The following is a 23,454-nucleotide window of genomic DNA, read 5'->3' as shown; positions in this document are numbered from 1 at the left end:
TGGAAAGAGAAGTGAACCGTGAGTCCGGAAACTTGAAGTTCTAGTCCTGGGTCTGCCACATCATCCCCTGAGTAGGTCCCTTTCCTGTTTGGGCCAGATGGGGCCTATTTTGCCCCATCTGCAAAATGGAGCAGTAGAATTAGATGGTCTTAAATGGAGGAGTTTCCAGCTCTTTTGATCTGGGCAGGCAAAAAGTCAGAGCAGGGAGGACAGAGTTGGGCTGGGATGGCCAGAGAGCCTCGTGCACAGCACGTGACAGGCGTTCTGGCTGCTCCCAGCAGAAGCCTCTTCCTGGCCTCAGGTTTGGGCACCGGCACATGGAGGCCTTCATCTGCGCCTCCCCCAGCCCCCATCAGATCTGACAACCACCAGGGAGCTTCCTCCAGGCCCCAGGGAACTCAGGCAGAACACAGGCCACAGAGCATCCTTGTTTTCGTCCGTTTCAGAATTCAAGCAAACTACAAGGGTGAACCACGCTATGCCATGGAGACAAGGCCACAATATTTTCCTGATTAAAAAAAAAAAAAGATAGGGTTCTGAGCTCCACTGTGTGACTTAAATGTCAAGATTTCTTTTACCAGAGGAGATCTGATGACATTCTGGAAACCAAGTGTGAAATTTGATTCTGCCTCCCCAAAGAGCTGCCATTATCTCAGGTTGGTGGGGGGCAGTTCTAATGAAGCCCCTTGGTGGAACAGAAGAGCCCCAGGCGGCAATTCCTGCCAGCACCAGTCTTTAGTCCTGTTTAGGTCAGTGACCCTGCACAGCTCGACTAAGTACATGTGCCTCTGTTTCTAACATGCAAAATGCAGATACAACTGTGCCCATTCCTCACTAGATTGCTATCAGGATCATTTATCAAGATTTTATTGATAATTTTAAACAAACAAACAAAAGAACAAGACTTACGCGCTGAGAACTCTGCGTCAGGCCCTCTCCTTAGCACTTGGCATGCATTATCTCATTTAATTTTACAGCAGATGAATGAAGAAGGTATTAGGATTATGCCCATTTTAGAGACAGAAACACTGAGTGTTGAGGAGGCTGAATATTTTACCCAGGGCCGTAGAGCTGGTAGTACGGCTGGGATATGAACATAGTATCCGACACTTCTTGTGTCAGGCACCGTACGCAAGACCTGTACTCTGTCCTCAGGGGGCTTATAATTTAATGGGAGAAATAAGCACATGTACAAAGGGTGAACAAATAAAAACGAGAGTATTTTCAACTGGATAAAGCCTTCTACAAGCTGAAGGCATTACTTCTTCCTCCTGCCCCACTAGTTTACAAGGTATGTTACATATGGAAGTATACACGGATATGCACATAAATGTTATGTACGTTTACATGTGCAGGTGATAAAATCTGTTAACACGGGATTGCTTCTCCATCCCCTCATGGGTCCAAGTGAACCTTCTAATCCTGTAATTGTCTTCCCCCCCCCCCCCATCCTTTCTTCCAAGGAGTCCAGGCCAGTTCAGCCCTACAAGTTTCTCCGCTTTTGTGATGCAGATGTAGGCCCTGGGCTGAGCACCGCAGAAGCACAGGGAGGAGAGAGGCTGCTCCAAAGGTTAAGACAATTTACATGATAATGAGCTGGGGGTGAGGAAGGAGGGAGGTCGAGAGTGAGGGAAGAAAAGGGGAGAAGGGGGAGAGAGGGAGCAGGAGTGGAGGAGGAGGGAGGAGGAGGGAGGAGTAGGGAGGGGGAGGGAGGGGGAGAAGGAGAAGTGGAGGGCGAGGAAGAAGAAGCCGAGAAACAGATGGAGAAAAGGGGGAGAGGAGAGGAAGAGAGGGGACCTCTTAGAGGCAGAGAGGAGGAGAAGGAACCAGAGAAAAGGCGGGGGAGCGAGAAGAAGAGGCCAAGAGAGGGAAAGCCTTGTAGGCTGCGGGGAGAGAAGGGTATCTGCAGAATTTGGGGGGCCAGCAGCTCAAGAGAGAGTGGAGGTGGGGCAGGCATGAGGAGGACAGAAAAGGACGTCTGAGAAAAGCAGCAAGAGTTGCCCTTTGGGTCCCTTTGCATACTTTTAGAGAGACTTAGGATAAAGAACGAGATTTTTTTAAAGATCTGTTTTGCCTGGTTGTGCTGTGCCTGTTTAAGTGGGTCTCTGCTCTGGACCTGAGCCACATGGATTACAGCTTCAATAGGGTTACCAGCTAGATTAAATATGCACTTATTTTGCCTGCATGACCTGGGGCAAGTCACTGAGCCTCTCTAATTTTTTTTCACTTGTAAAGTAGGGATAACCATAGCACCCTCCGCACAGGTAGCTAGTGTTAGGATTAGATAATTAATGTAAATCGTGTAAACTGGGCCCTGCAATTTACAGATTGGAAGTCACTATTATCAGCATCTTTAGTTCCTAAAGCTTCCGTTCTCTGATCTATGTACTTGCTGATCACTCCCGCTGGGTAGCAGGTAGTAGGTAGCCCGTGAGTTCCAAGGAGACTTAGCACACGGGGCCCGGCCCAGCCCCACCTGAGACTTTGCTGCCAAGGTTTCGCCTTGTTTCTGGTCAGCCGGTTTTCTGGTCTGTGCCCTTCTGCCCCAGTAGCCTTCTCAATCCCAGGCCCCTTTCTTCCCCTCATCACCACACACCCCTCTGGCTGCCCTTCCTTTCCAACCCCCATGGAGACTTCACACCCCAGCGTGCCTCCCCCTCCCTCTACCCCCTGCTCGCACAGGAGCCATCGTGAGAGTTTCCTTAAAAACCCACTTTCATCCCTCCCCAACTCAAAATCTATCAAAAGCTGCCTGCTGCCAATAGGATAAAACCCAAACTCCTCGGTGCACTTTCCAAGGCCTCCGGATCTGGACCTAACTAACTGCATCTTCTAACTCTCCCACACCTTGCAGTATCCTAACCTCTGTTCTAGCCACTGGCCTCCCCTGTCCATCAGATCTGTTTTGGTAGCTACCAACCCACTGTCTTTACTCCTGTTCTTCCTGCTGCTTCGAGTCCCTTTCCTTACCCACCTCAGTCCCCATCAAGCCACACCCCTGCTTCAAGGTCTGTGCCAGCCTCTCTTCCCCGAGAGGGTTTCCCTGACCTCCCACACCTCGTGATGGCCCAGCCATTCAGCTTGTGAACCCTGTCTTCCAACGAGATCAGTTCCTTAGAGGCTCTGTCTCACATGCCTCCAAATCCTCACACAGCACTTAGCACAAAGCCTTTACCCACAGTACCTACCCAACCAACATCTGTTCATTCAGTGATGAATTACAGGTACAGGTTCTCCGACAACGGAGAAAGTTAGAAATGTCATTCTACTCAAGGGATTGTTCTGAAGACCTACAATATTCTGAGCACTGTGCAGGTTTTTATGGGTGAGGAGGGGACCGAAAGATGGAATGACACAAGCCTTGTGCAGAAGGACCCGAAATTATGAGGGATTTCTTATTCTAGGCTCCCCTCGTGGGCTTTATGAGTTCCAGAGCCCCCTGAAATTATAGGCAAAATTTCCCAGATGTGTGCATGGGACAGACAGGAAGGCTCCCTGCTTTCATTAGCTGCTCAAATGGGTTTTGAATGCCCTAGAGAGCAAGGGTCATGTTTCTAAGGAAACAGTAACACAACCAATTTTCATATTGGTGGGTGAGTAAATGCTCGATGGAGAGAAAGACTTGAGCTGAGTTTCACTGTCAAGGAGAAGGAAGGGAAAGCCTTCACAGAAGAGAAGGGAACTAAGCTGGTTCTCAGTCAACAGGAGGAATTCTAGGAGGAAGAGAAGGGGAGAAGGGCATTGGGAGCACAGGGTATGGCTTAAGACAAGGCCTGGAGGCATGGGAGTGTGTGGCATCTTTGGGGAGGGGCCAAAGATACCCCCTGTGGCACCTCTGTGGGCTTCTGTGGTCTTCTGTGGCTGGGGCATGGGAGGCAGAAGCCCCAGATTGATGTAGGGGGATCCCTGTTACTTGTCCCAGGTAGAGGCTCTTTCAGAAGTGGGCTCATGCACAATCATATGGCTTGGGGTGTCTACATGACAGAGAAGCTGAAAGAGAAACCAGTCACTCCTCCCTCCACTGGGGGGCCAGGGTAGGTGGTGAGCCAGCTGCCAAGAGAAGTCAGGAACACCTGTTCTAATGAGGTACAGCAAGGAAGCTTCTAGATGCTTCTCTGTATGGAGAGTGCAAAGCTGGCTGGCCCAAGGATGCTCTGGATATGGGGCTGTCTTCCTCTAGATAATCCATGATGGGTTGGGGGAGGAGGGCAGAGGTGGGGAAGCCAAGAGAGTGAGGGAGTCTTCAGAGGCCGAAACACAAATCTGGGTCTGCTCCGCATTGGGCAGTTCTCACAACATCCAAACAGCAGACTCTCCAGGTGGGAAGCCCCTGGGGTCCTGAGAGAGGAAAGAGATTGGAGACCCAGCATCTGGGGTCAGGGCATCTGGGCACCACCAACTGGCTGGCTGGAAGCCTGGCTGGAAGACCTGACTGGAAGATTCCAATACCCCAGGGCCCTGCCGCTCTCCCAGGGTGCAGTTCAGGCTTTCTCTCTTCCAACATGCCAGGCTCACTCCTCTGTCAGGACCTTCGTGCTTGTTTGGAACCTTTGTCCCCTTCTGCTCCCATGGCTGTCTCTTTCTCATAGTCAAGTTTCATCACAAATGTCCCTTCCAGATTCAGGGGAAACTGTCTGAAGTAGCTGCCCCATACCCCCACCCAGATTAATGTATAGGGGTCCCTGCACTCAGCTTCCCAGACTGCAATCCATGCTGGCGTGCTTCCAGAAAACACCTTCTCTGGCTGCCTGGCTCACTTTGGCCTGAGTCTTGGGTCAACTTTTCTTTTCTGCTCCCCACAGGTGACATAACAAAGGGAGGAGGTGTCCATGGGCCTGGAGGCCTTTGTCAGCCAGAAGGATTGTGCCTGAGGAGCCTGAATTGCCTTAGGGATGGGTCAGGCACCTGCCATGGTGCCACCTATGACAGGACGGGGCTCTGACCCTACCGTGTCCAATGGACTCTCCAGGGCAGCCCCACTCTGGTCCTAGTCTCTCTTTGCACTGGCACCTTCCCTGCCCTCCTACGTGAGGACTGTCTTGTCTTGTGTCACAGAGGAGACACAGCCCCAGAGGCCCCAGGGGCCCCTGGCATAAGTCCTTGATATATCGTATTCCTCCCAATTCCCAAGCAATGTCTGTTCAGGGTAATAAAACGGAGAAAAAAAAAATTCCACAGGAATAAGTAGAGCTTTCAGAACTGAAGGAGAAAAGCATTCCAAAGTCACAATGACTTGTCTGGGTTTTAATCAGGGCAGGAGAATTTTGGGGAGGAAAAGCTGGTTGGGAGGCAGGCATGGCAGTGAACACACATACCCTTGGGAGATCTCACGGGCCGTGCATATGTGTGTGCATGTAAGCGTGGAGGGCATGTGCTGTGGGCACATGGGCCTTCTGTACTGTAGCTGTCATTTGGTTAACAGAGATTTGGGCACCTTGCTCTCTCTTTGGCCAAGAGGCCTGTGGCCTGTCCTTGTCTAAAGATCACACCAGGCATTTCCTGCTCTGGGCTTTAATGCCTGAGTTAATGAAAATGAGTTAATGTATAGAAAATGCTTAACACAGCACCTGGCAGCTAGGAGGTGCTCAGTAAGTGACAGCTCGTCAATTACCACTGTGGCCATTATTATTAACACGAATGGAGCCCTATAGCCATCTTGGCTAATTCTGATGCTCTGAGTAGGTATGCGCTGACTGCCTGGGTTCTTGGGGCACCACCCACTCTGTGCTCATTCCTGAAGCCCCAGCAGCCAGCACCGTGCCCGGCTCGCTGAAAGCCATCAGTTCGTGCGTCACGGAAACAGGACTGAAGACCTAGCATTGCCACTCTTCCCACAGGCGCTGGTTCTATGACAGAAACCAAAGCAGGTCCCCCTGGTGGGAAGTGCCTCCTTTGCAGAACCACTGCTGGACTTGGCCCCTCAGAGGAGCAGGGGGCGGGGACCCGGCCCTCCTGCCAGCACCAGTCGTCCCTGTCCCAGGCTGGCCTTCAACACACCCTCAGGCACCAAATACCCCTGTGGAGGAGGAGCCAATGCCTGAGCTGGGATGAGTCTGCCCTATGGAATTAGAATTTTGTGTGTAAATTATTGAATTTTACATGTAAAGCTGTCGGCCACAGATTACTTACCAGACGAGGATAGTTTTCCTCTGTGAGGGAGATGATTTTTAGCAAAGACAGGATATGTACGTAGCACACTACTGAATCACACAGTAATCAGAGATTAATTCTCTCCATCCAGAGGCTCCAGTGTGGGGCCCAGGCGCTCAAAGACCTCCCCACCTTCCCTTCTCCACCTTCCAGGACACAGGGAAAGGATTGCTGGGATTCACGAGCCCACCAGGGCACAAAGAGCCACTCGTGGATAGAATTCTCTAAGGCTGTTTTCCTTCTTTCCCTTCCTCTCTTTTATTTAGCTTTGCCAAGGATAGCTGTATATGGTTCAGTCTTACAGTTAATGCAAATGTTTGCAAATAAGAGGCTTTTATGCACTTATTCCATTCACCACTTATCAGACACCTGGAAACGCAACTGAAAAACAGTTCCTTGTCTATAAGCATTGAATCACTAAATTGTACACCTGAAACCAGTATTACAGTGTATGTTAACTAACTGCAATTTAAATAAAACGTTCAAAAAAACCCAACAACCCCTATTTCAGGACATCAACTTCCTACAGGAAGGAGAGCCTCTTAGGTCCTCAGACTCACCTGGAAGAACGAGGTGTAAAGGAGGAAAGAGAGTCAATTCAAATGGCTGCCCCCCACTCCCAAGAAGGCAAGCACAGTTCTCCTAAGGAGGGGAGACGGTGCTCAGGTAGTGCTTGTTTGGTTTGAGAAATGCTTTTTCTGTTCAAGTTCATTGCCCAAGGGCAAGTACTCGCACAATGTTGTGTGTTGTAGGAGTTCCGATTTAGGACAGTCACCAACCCTTTGTCATATGCAAAATAAACAAATTCTGTGTCTGCTGTCTTTGCTGGCGACTTCGCTTGGGAGGTGTGCCCATCACCTAAGCCCCTGTTTGACTGTATTTGCCAGGCCGACTGATACACTGGCTTAGGCTGGCGACTAGCCTTCTCTATCACACACAGCAGTCTCTTCCTGTTCCTGGGAGGCAGCCGATGTTGCAAAGAGCACAGCCTCCCTCCCTGAGGTGCCCATGGGCCCCGTGGCCTACCTTTCTCTCTTTGTCACCATATTCGATGCCCAAAGTATCCATGGCCCGGACGATGGCTGCCAGGGACTGGATGGTGTTGCTGTAGACAACAGGCTTGTACTGTTTCACGTCTTCTCCAGAGAAGCCATCTTCGTGGATGATCCTAGAGAAAAACCACACACACATCTGATGAGTGCACCGTCCTCACTTGGCATCAAGAATGCCAGGTGCGTGAAGCCGCCGGGGCCAACCTCCTGGCTTTGCTGGCTGAGGACTGGGTCCGACCCGGATGCTGAATTACTGAGCTGCTGCATCATACCATAAAATCTGAAGGAAGAACCTACTGAAATTAAGCTGAGACAGAGTAGTGGCAAAAAGAAATGCAGTGTCTTTACACTCCCTATTTATAGTGAAAGAAGTACCAGTTGGCAAAGTGCTGATAATACTTGAAAGTGCTTAGAACAGGAGGGGCACACACGAAGAACTCAGTAAGTGTTAGCTATTGGTATTTTTAAGCAAAGCTCAGGGTCTTAACTTAAATTTCCACTTAGAAGTACATTGATGAAGACCCCGGCAAGAAGCCTGCAAATGAATGATAATTTTTCTTTTGCAGAAAACTCACAGTGCTTGAAGGAAAGAGGACTCACTTAAATGAACCGTCGTCATCTCTGACAACAGAAAAACCAACAGAAGGAGGGTGTCTACTCTTCCATCCTTGGCTGGGATTGAACTACCGTGTCACCCTTATTCTGGTGGCTCTGAATAGTGACACGGAGGACACAAAAGTGCCATCAGTTCTCAGAGGCCACGCGATACTCTCTGCTCTCCTGTTCTCAGATTCCTCCGAGGTCAAGGTTAAGGCTAGACATGTCCTGATGTCCCTTCTCCCTGCAGAGAGCAGTCACTCGGTATGGGCTTACTGCTGACCAGGTTCCAGGTAGGGGAAAAAACTAGAAAGAGGGGATAAAACCTAAACGTTGCAAGAGTTCTCCTATAGCTGAAGTAACGAGGAAAGACTGAATGGATTTTGAGACGAACACCCAACAGTGGCCACCACCTCCCCCAAGAAAACTGTGTAAATACTTCTCTGGTCACATTTTCCAGTTCGCAATTAAATACTACTTATGGTATGTACATACATCAATATGAGAGCTGAGACTTCCACATCAACACGGCACTTTTCCATTCCTTCATTACCTTCAGTACAGAAGAAAATCACTAACAATTCTTTTTTTAAAAACAGTTTTACTGAGACATAACTCGCATACCGTTCAATCCACCCATTTAAAGTATGCAAGTCAATGTTTTTTGGTATATTCGCATAGTTCAACAATGATCACTACAGTCTAATTTTTGTCCCCCCACCAAAAAGATACTCTGTACCTATTAGTAATCTCCACTCACCCCCCACCTCACAGTAAGCAATCACTAATCTGTATTCTGTTTCTATAGATTTGTCTATTCTAGACATATCATATAAATGGAATCATATAACACGTGGTCTTTTGTGATAAGCTTCTTTCATTTAGCACAATAATGTTTTCAAGATTCATCATTTCATCATGGTACAGCATTTTTCAGTACTTCATTTCTTTTCTTTCTTTCTTTCTTTCTTTCTTTCTTTCTTTCTTTCTTTCTTTTCTTTTCTTTCTTTCTCTTTCCTTCCTTCCTGACTTCCTTCCTCCCTCCCTCTCTCTCTCTTTCACCCTCCCTCTTCCTTCCTTCCATCCTTCATTCCTTCCTTCCTCTTTCTTTCTCTTTCTTTCTTTCTTTCTTTCTTTCTTTCTTTCTTTCTTTCTATCTTTCTTTCTAGTAGGCTTCATGTCCAGTGTGGAGCCCAATGTGGGGCTTGAATTCACAACCCTGAAATCAAGAACTGAGGTGAGATTAAGAGTAAGATGTTCAACTGACTGACCCACCCAGGCATCCCTGGACTTCATTTCTTTTTATTGCCCAGTTATATTCCATTGTATGGATACGCCACATTTTATTTATCCATCCATCAGTTGACGGACACTAACAATTCCTGTTGTAAAATTTGACTTGATACTGGGTTGTGAGTCTTTATCCTGGGTTTCTCTAAGAAGCAGATCAGAATGACCCTTGTGACTTTTCATGGACTTTTATGAACCCTAAATCCATTTCTGTACAAGTTTCTGGAGGGAGTGTACATGTAGCCTGGATCATTGATGCACCCCAGAGGGATCTTAAAGGAAATTGCTAGTTCCCACTGTAAACAATCAGAAAATTGGACAAAATATAAGAAACAAGAAGTTTCAGACACTAGAGAATAAGTAGTACAGGACTGTGATCCAGAAGACAAGGGAAACAAATATGGTAGCCTTGTGACTGCCTCGGCTTTCCACCTGGAGGCATTTACCAGCTCTCAGCACAGGGAGGGAGAACCCAAGAAAAGCACAGCGGTCTTACTGAGTTGATGAGACAACGCTCGAAGTTCAGGAAGCCTGAGGTGGCTGGAATTTGAGGGGCTGAGTACCAGGGAGAGAAATCTACAGAGAGGGAGCCAAGCACTAGATATATGAATGGGGGTCTCCTCAGTCTTTGGCTGAATAGGGAGAGATTGCAAGGGCTCAGCAAAGAAGAGGCATCAGGGAGCTTATAAGGCGAACACTTCCCAAACCTCACTCAAGGCTGGGAGATGTGTGAGTTCTGACCAGGCAGAGTGGAGAGTCCTTGTTGAACAGCTAGATCACTCAGCAGAGACCCTAGAAGGCTCATGCCATAGTAGTAGGTCTAAACCAGCCCCAGAGTAAAAGCTACTTTAGACCCACCCTGACAAAGCTTAAAAATTAGCTTTAAAAAATTGAGCTGACCCACGAGTAACTTAATTTCCTGATAGAATAAAGTCCAACGCTGTTTAAATCAGGACAACAAAATCAGACACTTAACAATATAATATTTTTTAATGTCCAGCACCCAATACAAAATTCCCAGCTATGCAAAGAAGCAAGGTGGGATGCACAACCAGGAGAAAAATCAGTCAATGGAAGCAGACTCAGAAGTGACAGCGGTGATGGAATTAACAAGGACTTTAGAAATACCTATTTAAAATATTTTCAAGAAATTAAAGGAAAACATGAACATAACGAGCAGAGAAATGGAAGATATAAAAAAGAACAGAACAGAATGTCTAGAGATGGAAATATAATATTTGAGATAAACATTTCACAGTATGCAACTAACTCATAGAAGATTAGTGGCCTTGAACAATCAGCCATGGAAACTATCCAAACTGAAGCAAAGAGAGGAAAAAGGCTAAAAAAACTATATTGTGTTATTTATAACATATGTAAAAGCAAAACTTATGCAACGACGGCACAAAGGATAGGAGGGATAAAATGGAAACACGCTGTTGAAAAATTCTTACACATGAAGCACTTCAAAGTAAAGACGGTAAGTTAAGACACATATTGTAAACTTTAGAACAACTAAAAAGCTATATAAAAAAGCCAGTTGTTACCTAGGCTCCATGACCAGCCTCCCCACAGAGGGTGGGACCTGCTGGGGAACCTGAGAGGTGGAGCCGGGATTTGCCGGTCCCCGTGACACTGTCTCTGAAGAAGTCAGTGCAGTGAGTTTCTCATGCTTCATTTTGGACCAGGAGGCCTTACCACTCTCCCGGAAATACTCTCTAGACCCTTGGCTGCCTTCAGGATTTCCCCTGAAACACTAGGGATGGGGCTATCATTGTCCACACCCATGAGTATCAGTCCTTATGCCACCTAATAAGGCAGGGAGGGGACGTTTTTTATTCTGTTTGACAGAAGAGGAAGAGAGTCTGAGAGAGATTAAGTACTTGGCCTAACGTCTTCTCAGCCCAGGAGTGGAGTGCGGGTCGACCGGGACGCTCTTCTACACCAGCTGGACTGGGTCAAAAACTGCCAGAAAGGTCTCAGCCTGGTGCCTGGGGTGGCCTGAGGTACAGAAGCATCATGTGAGGTTTGCAGAAATGACGCGATGTGGGAAAAACCTGCTCCGGTCACAACGATGAGTTCCATACCTTGTACAAACTGGCTCATATGAGCTTAGAATTGGACTTCCTGTTTCAGGGTGGGATTTTATATTGCCCTCTAACTACCAAGTAGTAAATGCTAACACTAGAAAATCTGGGCCATATAAAACAACAACAACAAAACCCCCCACAACAACCCATATCATCAGTAATCCCGTCACTCAGGGAAAGACACTGCAGTTTTTAGTGTCCACCCTTCCAGGACTCTTTTCATACCACCTTGTTCATTTTCGCTACCCGCACCCCGCCCCCCCCCAAGCATTGATTTGAGTCGTGTGTCCTTACAAGTATCACTTAAGGCCCCTTGATTTTCTATTTCGCCATCACATTCTGGAGGCAGGGCAGAGCTGTGGTTAGTCTTAGGAGTCACACAGGTGCGGGCAAACCCCAGCTCTACCACTGATGAGCTGGGTGTCATTGGTAAAGGATTTCACCCCTCAGGTCTTAGGTTTCTCATCTGCAAGGGGCTGTTGGGTGAGGAATAAATGGAAAGTGCCGGTCATATATAAGTATATAATAAATGGTAGCTATTAGTAATATATATCCTCATTCCACAGTCAAAATCCCCCAAATAGAATTTCCTTCATTGGCAGTATAAAAGAAACAATAATAATAGCAGCTGATGTCTGAGGGTTTGCTCTCTGTTAAGGGCTTTACGTGTACCCTCTCATCTAATCTTCAAGATAATCCTAGGAGATAAAAACTATCATCACCTCTTTACAGATGAGACAACCGAAACTAGAGAGATGGAACCACTTACCTGGGGTCACACAGCTGGTAGGTGTCAAAGTGGCCTTCGAGACCCTACCTGTGACCACCAGACAGACACACAGAGGCAGAAGTGCTTCTTCTGCTCTGGATCCCTGTATCCAGGTTCCCAGAGGGTCTGGAGATTTCACATACACAGTGAGTATCAGAACATGTCTTATAATATCAGCCCAAGGAGTGTGGGGCAAGGAAAGGAAGAATCTGGCCAGGGGCTGGAGAGGCAGCCCAGGGGAGTCTGAGGTCTGAGCCCTGGAGGAGATAATACCAGGGTTTGGAAAGCAGGAGCAAGGCTGCATGAGACACTTTAGCAATAGTCAGTGGCATCACATTGCAATAGTCCTATAAACTGATCTTCATCCAAGTGCAGAATCAAGTCCCAGAGACATCAATCATTTGAGCCACTAGATCAAGCCATGCCTGAAGCTAACCCTATCTCTACACTTTCGAGTGATAGCAGCTAAATAATTCCCTCTTATTTTTGCCTAAGCTAATTTGATTCGGGTTTCTGTCATTTATAACTAATAGAGTCATGACTAAAACATGATTTGCACCTTGATAATAACAATAATCAGAGATCATCTCCTAGTAAACTTGTTTATTAATTTTCTGTCTTTACCACCAGCCTGTCAGTCCCTGGAGGCCAGGTACCACATCTCGTCTGTCTCAGTTCCTCTTCTCCATATTATTTGGCACAGGACTGCGCTCTGGACAGTACTGAGAAAGTGGGACATTAACAATGTGAGACTGGAGTAGACAGATGCTTAAGACCCCCCCCCCCCCGAAGGAGCCCACTAAAGGAGGCAGGTGTGTGTGTGTGTGTGTGTGTGTGTGTGTGTGTGTGTGTGTGCTGGGGTGGGAATCCACCAGATTTCCTATGCCTGCAGAGCCAGGGTAGCAAAGCAAAGCCAAGTTAGATGCCACAATGGTGCCCATCCCAAACTCAGAGACTCTGAGGGGTGGACCAAGAAGAAATGGGGAGCAGGCAAGGGCTGACTGCAGACCTGAGTGTTTCCCTTTGGACAGAAGCCACCAGTTAGACTCTGGAAACCTGGCAACACAACTGAGGGAGGAGACCTCAAGTGCAAACGGGGGGGAAACGGGGGAGGGTGGCATCCGAGCCCACTGGAACAGGTCTGAGCTTTCTGGGAAGAGGCAAACAAGGAGTGACCCTTGGCCTCCCTTGCCTTGGCTCCCCCTCCTTACTGCCTTGGGACCTCGCAGGAGGCCTGGACCAGGGCTCTCTTGTTCTCTGCTTCCCCTCTCAGTGTAGGACTGCACTCAGCTGCAGTGAGACTCCCTGGGCACGGTGGCCTTATATGGTCACAGAAGCACAGGCTCAGGAGCTGGAAAGGACCTTGGAGGATCCTCTGGCCCAGCAGCCACTCTCCTTCTCTGAATCACAGATGCCTCTGAGATTGTGGCAAATGCCCCCACGCACATACCGTTACCCCCAGTTTCTGGAGGTTCAAGAACTCAGGGCCCTAAGCTGCTGGAACATGATTTTTCACACCATCTGCAGGCTGGATTAAACGCCCCTCTGCTCCCCTTTCTCAGCACCCTTTCCCCTGCATTGGAACTGTCTCTCTATCCTCCACCATAGTCCCTTTGGGGATCTAGATTCAGGGGGTGCTTTGGGAGCCAGACTCAAACTGTGGGGCTGGGCAATCTCTTTCACAGCTCAGTGCTTCAGCTTCCTCAACCTTCCATGGAGACGGGCCTGGTAACAGTAACTCTCCTCGCCAGTCGTGGTTTGTAAAGACAAGTGCCGGGCATCCAGGGCATCATAAGCACTCAATCAGCCCCACTGTTATTATTATTGTTATCATATTTGGTGAGCGGGGCAGGGTTGGGGTGGAGCTACAGTTGGCTGGCTGCACCATGTCTGTCCTCTTCAGGAGAGGACGTGACCCCGGGGCCACAGGGCAGGGGGGCCAGAAGGTCACAAGAGGACCACTGCCCACCAGGAGGAAGCCAAGCAAGGCCGCAGAAGGGAAGATGGGGCAGGGAGAGGGGGGCGTTGTTGGCACTCAAGCAGAGAATCTGCTCATTTACCTAACGAACATCACAGGAGCAGCAGTGGGTTAAAAAGCTGGATTTTCTGACTTGGGTGCTGCTCCGTGATGTCATAAAATGTGTTTCTGATCACAGCTGGAGATTCACATGTTGACTGTCCAGGTTAGGTCAGTGCTCGGTGCCTCACTTGTGTGACACTCACCAGGGAGACTGACCCGCAACGGGCATGTGCCCTGGGGCCACGCCTCTGCCGAGCCGTGGTGGGAAAGGACCACACATATTTAATCCAACAGTGAACAGTGAGATGCAGTGATTTAATGGTTCACACACCAGCAATGAGGGGCTCCACAGAACCCATCAGAGAGCACGGGACCTGAACCGGGTCCTAAGATGAAAACACCAGTTAGAGTACAATGTGTGGGTCTTCTGGGGCCATTTTTATAAAATTACATTTGCATGTGACGGTGTTGGTAGGAGGAAGGGGTGTGGAGAAAGGAGGGAGAGGGGGAGAATGCTTAACAAAGTATCATCAATAATCACTTTTGGGTGGTGGCATTCAGGGGTATTTTTTTTTTACACTCTGTATGTGTTGGTTTTGTCTCATTAAAAAAATGTGCAATTGGTATTTGAAAGAACAACACATCATTTTCAGTGGGAGACAGACACTTGTGCTTAACAGGGGGACCATTTTGGCCGGGAGAGAGGACCAGAGTAAAAAGGGGTAGAATCATTAATCAATAGGAATTTCCTGACATGTTTCACTTGGGTTCAGCCTGACTTAAGGTCTTGAAGCCTGACTTCAAGACTTTGAAGCCTTGAGGCCTGGTCCCTGCCTCCCCGGGGGTCTCCTTCTGGATGATAAGGCAAGTGTTAAGAATGGCAAGGCTAGCGATATAAAGCACTATCTGCCAAGGGCCAACTGAAGGGTTTGTGTGTCAGACGTTTTGCCCACCACCCAACATTCCCGTGTCGCTCCAGTGAGTTACTTTCCCTGCCTCCCTTGCAGCTAAGAGTGACCACATGATCCAGTTCAAGTAAGATGAAGGGGAGTAGGCCAGAAATGCCTCTGAGAAATGGTTTTCCTTCTTGGTCCAAAGAGAGAGGGTTTTGAGAGCAGTTTTCCTGCCTCCCTAGTCTACTACTTCCTTGACCCTGGCTGTGCCTCCACTGGTCACACCCTGGCTTCTTGCCTTTATATGCAGTTGTGAGAAAAGTAAATACTGGCACCATGGTGGCCATCTTGTGACTGTGAGGTTAAATGCCACCACCCTGAAAATGGCAGGTCAAAGGGGTTTAGGGGGCTCCCAGTGGCGCTGCTGAACTGCGAAATCAACCCTGGGGCCATCTGATAACAAAGGTAGATCGTGCAAGGTAGATCGTGCTCCTACCAGGATGCCCTCTGCCTGGGATAGGGAAATGGTCCTTCCTGGAACCAGCATAGAAAGTCATTTTCCAGCTGGGAAACTGACATAGAGAGAAGAGGTTTGCCTACAGGCTTATGGTTAGCTTGTGGCAGAGCACGGACAAAATTCCCAGAGGCCTTTCCATTGTGCCACAGGCCTCTCACTTCCCGTAGTGCTGCCCTAAGGCAGGGGAGCTGATGGGTCATACCAGGTGAGAAAAACATCTATCATTTGCAAAACAGAAAGATTTGTTTCCCCTTCTGTCTTAAAATCTCTAGTTCCCAATAATTTGGAGGCTTCTTTGAGGGTGTTCTTTGTCCATTCATTCATTCACTCATTCCCTCTTTCACTTTTCATGTATTTTTCTGGTACCTCCTATATACCAGGCACTGTAGCAGGTGCTGGGGAGACAAGAGTGAACTGGCAGACACAATTCCTGCCCTCCTAGAGCTTGAATTCTATTGCAGAAGGTAGATATTGAATAAGTAATTTCACAAATGCTTAATTAAATTATAATTGGAGTCAGCACTACCAGGAATTAAAATACCACTGGAAAGAGATCCAAGAGGAGGATCTCCAGCACGGGCTCAGGAAGTATCACGGAGAGTTGAGCACGAGCTGGCTGCACAGACAGGGACAGAGACAGGACTCCACACGGGGGGACAGCACATGCCAAGGTGGCGCTCCAGAGAGCCACTTCTCTGCATGGTCTCCGTGTGTCTTCCGGAGGCCCTGGCAGGCACACGGGGTGCTGGGGAAATGTACGAAAGGAACAGAAGGCACTTCCTGGGCTGGCGGGTGGGACTGGGAGCCGGAGATCCCAGTCGGGAGGGCTGCTCTGGATCTGGCGCCGGCGTAGGTCTGATGTTTCCTCCCGAGGGAGGGTTCCACCCAACCTCCTGGAAAAAGTAGAAACAGTAAGCCAAGCCGATGTGGTAAATGTCACAAACACCGGCCAGGCTAAGGGTGCTGGCAGGAACAGCAGACAGCTTGAAGCGGGCGCAGCCGACGGGAGGCACCCCAGGATAACAGGCAGAGGGGAGGGCCCTGCTGAAGGCCTTTCTCTTCTTTCCCATTGGTGCTCCCACCAACTGTCACATTTACTTTCATCTGACAAAGAGCCGAAGTGTCGTGCCCGGCGGGGTTTGACCCGCAGGAGAGACCCTGGCTCCTGATTTTGTGATGCCACCAAGAGTGAGGACTAAGCAGAATGGTCAACAGTGGTCCAGAAGGTACTGTGTGGGTGGGGCCAGGGGGTGGATGGGAGGCGGGCGCTTCCAGGACATGCAGCAGCCCCAATCCCTGTGAGGACACCCTTCCTTCTTTTCTTCCTTCCTTCCTTCCTTCCTTCCTTCTCCTTTCCTTCCTTTCCTTCCTTCCTTCCTTCCTTCCTTCCTTCCTTCCTTCCTTCCTTCCTTCCTTCCTTCCTTCCTTCCACAATATAGAATGAGCACCCATTAGGAGCTGGACACACACTGACTGTCCTATTTGCTAACAGTGTGGATTGTGGACAGGTTCTCAATCTTTGTGGGCCCAGATCTCTATTCTGTAAATGGGGATAATGACGCTGTCCCTTACAGGCTGTCAGCAGTATTAAAGAACATGTGGGGAGGCCCTGGTACACAGGCCTGTTAGTTGCCAGTTGCTGACATTACTTTAAAAGATATAGACCGATTGGTGCTAAAGCACGGCTAAGCCTCTAGTCTTATCTGTCGGGACACGGGTCCCCCTCCTACCCAGTGTAGCAGGGTCTTGACCTAAATGAATGAGTTCGTTGAGGGCCCAGAGGGTACTCATGCTTTGAACGACTGGCTCAGAGACCACTGGCTGGGCAGAGGTAAGATGTGTGTGTTTCACAAAGTAATTATGCTGAGACCCTGATTTCTGATTTCCCAGAGTTCCAGGAGAGCAGAGTCATTGGGACCCAGAGGCCCTGATGACAGATCAGAAGCTTCGCTCTTGTCTAAGCATAAAGGCTGCTTCCTTGATTGGCAAAACCAGAGCTCTCCTGAAGGTGACGGCTTCCTCTTCCTCATCCACACAACTGACCACTACACGTAAGGTGTCGTTCATACAGCACCCAGCAGACAGTGGTGAGCAGGACAGACATAGCCCTTGACTTCAAAGGACTCACAGTCTAGCGGGGAAGACAGAGAATAAAGAAGTAAATAAAGAAATAGTATAGAGTGATGAACACAAGAAGGGTAGAGTGAGGGGGTTGGGGGTGTGGAGTTAGGAGCCAGGAAAGGAGGGGGCATGTGAAACTGAGGCCTGATTAATGAGGACCGGACCTTGTATGTATGTGAGGAAGAACATTTCAAGTAGAGAGAACAGCAAGTGCAAAGGCCCGGGGCACCCTGTGTGTTAGCAGAATGGTGAAGAGCCAGAGGGGCTAGAATAGAGTAGGTACCAGGGAGAGTGGAAGACGAGGTCAGAGAGGGCAGCAGGGAGCTGATCATGTAGGGCCAACGTACAACTTACGTTTTATCATAATACACATGAAAACAAACAGCAACCTATTAAAACAAAAAACGTGTCCCCCACAAACCATTATGACTTCCACCATTGATTCTGCTCTAAGTGTGGATCGCTTTTAAATAGCAGCTTTCCCTCCTCTTTCCCTGACTTCTCCAGCTCTGACTGAAAGGCCTGTTGTCAGAACAGTTAGGGATTCTAACTTACACAGCTAGGCAAAAAAGAATAAGAAGAAAAAAATCGCCATCATCCCACCACCTGGAGGAAGCACCGTCCACATGTTAGTGTACATTTCAGTCCTTTTATCTGGGAGCCCATATGTGTATTGTCTTTCCTGAAACGGAATCACGCCGTGTGCCTCTGTATCATCCAGGAGTTGTCGCTGGCTGCCTGGTGTCCCATCACTGGAGTGGGGCCTGAGTCATTCAACCATGCTGCCGTCAGTGGGACGCTCGCGTTGCTTGTGGACGGGAGCACCCCCCAGCTTCAAAGTCAGCTGTTGGGGAGGCTGCCTGACCATGAGCGAATTTCTCCTAAAAAAGGCAGAAAGCTACAAAACCTGGACGGAACAAGCCAGAGGCTGGGTGACCCCTGGCCTTACGCGCTGGGCTCAAGTGAACTGTGTGAACACAGATGGGATCTTTCAGCTATTTGAAAAGAAAAGAGAGATCCAACTTAAAACCGGCTATTTAACTGTGGGGTGAAGTTGTATGATACGAGAAAAATTATTTTTTAAAAATAGATAAGATCCCTTACTAATTAATACTGTATTTAAAACTTGGAATTCTAAGAATAACAGGATAGAAGGGTATTTAAAATAATAGTATTAAACAAATCAGTCCCCCAGGGGGACGACTGGTACAAAACAAGGGATGTGTCCTGTTGACAGTGACTTGCAGAAATCTGTTATAAAGATGCCATTTTTAATAAGGGCTAACTCAGGCCAGAAGCAATGATGTCAGCTGCCAATTGTCACCAGACGGAGCCAGGGGCAAGGCCAGGACTCGTTGTGATTCCAGTACAGAGCCTCTGCTGCCATTATCTGGAAAACAACGTGGACCTTGCCCTTTCCCAAGACTCTCTGTGCAGGGGGTGAGGGGGGGGCACAGGCCAGCTCTCATTCCATGGGGGTGTGATGCTCGGAACACTGCCTTCTAGAGCTCTGTTCCTTTTTCTCTTCATGGCAGCATGGTTGGTCTGAATCCTGGGACCCTGGCCTTGGATTAGAGACATACATTGTTGTCTTGCACTTGGGGGCAGAAGACCCAGGTTCTTATGCTGTTTGGCCACTAACAAGCATCACAGCCCCAGGTGAAGTGGGGAAGAGAAGTCCCCAGGGAGCTAGGGGCTGTGGCCCACCTTTCTTAGGTCAGCACCATCGCCTCGACCTGGGGCTCCGCCTTGGTGTTAGAGGAAAGCCTTTGAGGGAGCTCTGCCTGCCTCCTCTGCCAATACCCTTGGCCTCCCAATCCACCCCCAGACTCTAGCCGCTGGCCCTTCCCATGCCAGGGATTTTAGGAAATGCTGCCATTTACTGTGACAGCTTACAACCTGGTTTTGTCACTCAGGAGATCTGGGGGGTCTGGCCTTGGTTCTACCACTGACCAGCTACAGTGAGCTTAGACGTGTCCTTTGTGTGTTGCCCTAGCTTTGGACTTGGGGTGTGTCAATTCCCTGTGGCCACCCTGCTTCACTCGGGTCAACCAAGTTCCATGGTCATATCTATGTCTTTGCCAAATGCAGTCTTTTTGGAATATCACAGCTCATAAAACACGGGTACAAAAAATTAAATGGGCTCTTGAGGGACAAAAAGATTGGGCAGCTCTGAAACAGAGACCTGCGTACCTCGCTAAATTCAGGCTCTGCTCAAATGTCACTTCCTCAGACCACTCTGGTGGTCTCTATCATTCCCCGTCTTTCTCCTGCCTTATTTTCCCTTGTAGCATGCATCACTGCCTGATGTGTATACTTCCTTGTATACAGCCTCCCCACATACCAATGAGCTTTACGAGGGCAGTGACCTTGTCTGTCTCGTTCACTGACCACAGTGTCCCCAAGAAGTGCCTAGACTTCGTGAATGTTCAGTAAATGTTGGCTGAATGGCTGAATGAAACAGGCGGCCGCCTGGGACCTCTTGGCAGCTCTACACAGGACTCCTTCCTGTGAAGCTGGGTGGCTTTTACACTGTGGGCCAGGACGAATGTGCTCCCTGACCCACCACCACTACCTCAACCCCTGGCTGTTAAACCCATCTCCCGACCTTGGGTGCTCACCAGTCTTCCCCCTTCGGGGCCAGAACCTGTGGCCCTTTTCCCAGTGATGGTAACGAGGATTACTCCCTCACTCACCCGTGCGAGTTCACTCCCTTTTACCCCTCATCTTGGTTCCCGTAGGTTTTCAAAGGGTCAGGACATACAGCCACCTTACGCCGCCCACTCCACGCTCAATTCTGGGAAACTCCAAAGCCATTTTTTGAAATCCAACTGTTAAATTCAGTGGTTACGTTGCAAAGACATGACCGAGAGCTTTATGGCTTCCGAGCCCTTTTTACAATGCCTTATGTAAAGACGTGAGCTTTCATTAAACACAGTAAAAGCCTGTGAGTGAGGCAAATTGGTTCAGCGTCGATTTTACTGCCCAAATCTAAGTAACATTTCTGGTTTCCCATCTCCCTGATTAGGGCAGCCGCTAGACCGCCCTTTCTTCTGCTGCTGACATAATGAAACGGAGTATTCTTATTAGTACATTATGTTTAGTATATGAATGATTTTATACATTGGTGGGCAGCGTGCACAGCTTTTTAATTATGTTTTGTGGAGGAGGCACAAGTGACGCTGCAGAGCTTTGCTCCTCTTGTTCAGTCGTTGGGGGAAAAATCCCTTTTCCCCTGCCTGTCTACAGTAGGTTTGTTCATTATGTATGATCCCTGCTCATGAGCCCCTGGATGTGGTCTCATGAACCACAGGAAAGAGACAAAAGACCACTAGAACCCACGGTCTCTGGCAGACAGTTCACAGACTAGCCATTCACCAACTCAAGCCATCTAAAGCATCTTCCCTCCAACCCCAGGATGACAGGCTCTGTCACCCAAGCGGACCAGGTGGGACTCTGACAATCTGTGGGAGGGCTCCTATCTGGGTTCCTTGCGCCTCCCTCGCCACTCACCGTGGGGTGCAGTGGTGAGTCACGGCAGAATCCGCCTATGAGCAAGATTGAGCTTTGTAAATGGCAAATGAGGGTTGTAGCGGACATCTGCTGTTTTTGTTTGCCCGACTTCTATGCTCCCTTCCTTTGGAGAACCATCTCTCCTCCCACCATGGGGACTCTCCCTATCTCCAGCCTCAGTTCCTGGGTGAGCTCCTGCTCCACACCTGCCCAGCCATGCCCAGGCTACTCAGTTGCAGGATCCAGTGTGTTTCCTTTTGCGTTTCAGCCACATGGAAACGATGACGACCCCAGAGACATTGCACAGCTTTGTGAGTTTGTTTGGCACGACGGTGATAGGACACTGGACTAGCCACAGAGACCTCCTGATCTGAAAGGGGGCTGTCTGGTTTTACTGCATGATTTCTCAGGGCTCTGACGGCTACAGCACTGCATGAAAGCACCTGTCCCAACTTTACAGTGGCCAAGTCAGGCTGGAGGTCACTTTACCCTGAAGGCATTTTTCAGGGACCAGCAGCTCTCAAAGTCTTTCCATTGCCCCATAAGCCATCCCCCGCCCCCCCCCCCCCGCCAAAAAAAAAAAAAAGCATCAGAACTTCACTCATCTTGCTTCTCTTCTAGATTATAGATCTAGGCAGCCTGGAAAAGGGTTTTCACAGGCTCTTGGTTTTCCCCTTCCTGTTCTTTTTAAATGAGGACTTGTTTTTCTTCCGCTTCTTACCATGTGATTGGGAGGAAGGACACCAAAACACCACCCCCGACCTGCAGAGACAAAGGGGCGTGAAAAGAATCCTCATTCTCCAGTTCAGAGTGCTTGGCACGCACCCAGGGGATAACTTTGAGATTTGCCAGAGAGCCTCCCAAGCACTGTCCCAGATGGCAGACAATTCTAGGTGAGTGTTTGTTCTGAAACAAAGAGACAAATAAAAAGCACCCTTCTCAGATCCCTGCCAAGGAGAGTTCAAGACAAAAGGTACAGATCACCGCAACAGGGCTCCTTGGGGAAAATCACATTTCTCATGCCCGCTGGGGGGAAATACTTGTGGTCAGGTCTGCCAAAAGCAAGTCAGAGTCCACATTCCTCTCCAAGGTAACTCGCGTCTCCCTCAAAGCAGACAGCAGTGGTCAGTCATCATGCCAACTTTTGCCGGACAAAGAGGACCATACCTGCACTCAGGTCCTGAGCCTGTCTGTACCGTGGAAGCCACAGTCTTCTGGTTCCCTGCGCGTCATATCTGTGCCGGGTCTTTGAAAGAAGGTGAGGGAGGATTCCAGGCGAGGGCCTCCTGCCTTGCCAGACCGAGAGACACACAGTCACAGAAACACGGAGCAAAACCCAGCCCCGCCAGCCTTCCTTCCCTGGTGGTGGATGTGGCCCAGAAAGGATGGCGGTCTCTGTGTGGTGGATTTAAATAGCCCCGCCGTGGCCTCCGGGGCTTCCCGCCGCAGCCTTTCTCAAGCAGATGGAAGCGCCTAGTTAATAACCACTAGGGCACGGTCACAGCCCAAAAAAGAGAGTCCACGGAAATCGCTTTGTGGGCTTCCACATCCATTCGCCTCTCTAGGGATGTCGGGGATGGGGCAGTGAGCTCTGCTCTTCTGGCCAAAGGCACACGGCCCAGGCCGTAGGTGCAGCAGATGCTGGTGGGGGCCAGCTGTGCCCTCTCGGTGGATTTTCGCTTCGGCTGAGGTTGACGTGCAATGGACTCAGGGTTCAGCGGATGGCTCTGTTGCTCATCCGTGAGGCCAGTCCTGGTCCCTCACGGTCTCTGAGCCTGTGCTGAGGCAGAGACCCGCTTCTGGGCCAGTGGCTGGCAGCTGAGGGGCTTTGAATGTGAATCAAGCCTGCAACTGGTTCAGAATGACATCAAGCGTTCCAAAGGGGATGGGCCTCTCAAGCTGCCATCCTGAGAGAATCTGTTCACCCGGTCAGACTCTAAGTGGGATCTCTGGTAAAGAGAAGAGAAATGCATACTGCCTACTTGTCTGAGCTCTAAGGCACGCCACTCAGCCAGGCCTGGGGCAGTGAGGTTGGGTCCTGGGGGAGGACAATGGTGGCTAGCATCTGCTGAACCCCCGCACGTGGCCAGCATGTGCTGAGGGCTTCGTGGATATTCACACACTCACTCCTTCCAACAACCCTTGGGCCTCACGTCGCAGCATCCAGCCTTAGTGAAAGGCTGAGTCTTCTCCAAGAAACCGGCTAACAGAGAAGTTAGTGAGCTTTCTCAGGGTCAATAAATGGACGTGTTCCCAAGAGTCCAACCTCCTAACCACTCTATGGACAGCCCCGTGGACCACAATTTCCAAGAAGCATTGATGATCTCAAGCACATCCAGGGGGAGAGACCAGGCTGATGAGGGGCAAGAATGCTGGCCAACTGGAAAGGAGGGGGAAAGGCACTTCCATATTAAGAAGGGGTCCCAGCGACCAGGTTTCTTA

General features: G+C 49.3%; 1 protein-coding gene across 3 annotated transcripts in view; it reads right to left on the bottom strand.

The window, feature by feature from the left end:
- GNAO1 (G protein subunit alpha o1) overlaps window positions 1–23,454 on the bottom strand; it is a 172,856-nt gene that overhangs the window by 81,062 nt on the left and 68,340 nt on the right. For all 3 annotated transcript variants that reach the window (XM_053906124.1, XM_019455910.2, XM_019455911.2), the window contains exon 3: window positions 7,177–7,318. In XM_053906124.1, the coding sequence (XP_053762099.1) occupies window positions 7,177–7,318 (142 nt within the window). The remainder of the gene's footprint in view (window positions 1–7,176; window positions 7,319–23,454) is intronic.

The sequence above is a fragment of the Panthera pardus genome, unplaced genomic scaffold (assembly GCF_024362965.1).
Source record: "Panthera pardus isolate Hobbes unplaced genomic scaffold, ASM2436296v1 HiC_scaffold_18, whole genome shotgun sequence".
Lineage (NCBI taxonomy): Eukaryota > Metazoa > Chordata > Mammalia > Carnivora > Felidae > Panthera > Panthera pardus.
The sequence above is the reverse complement of the archived record's forward strand: the minus strand, read 5'-3'. Positions and strand labels throughout refer to the sequence as shown.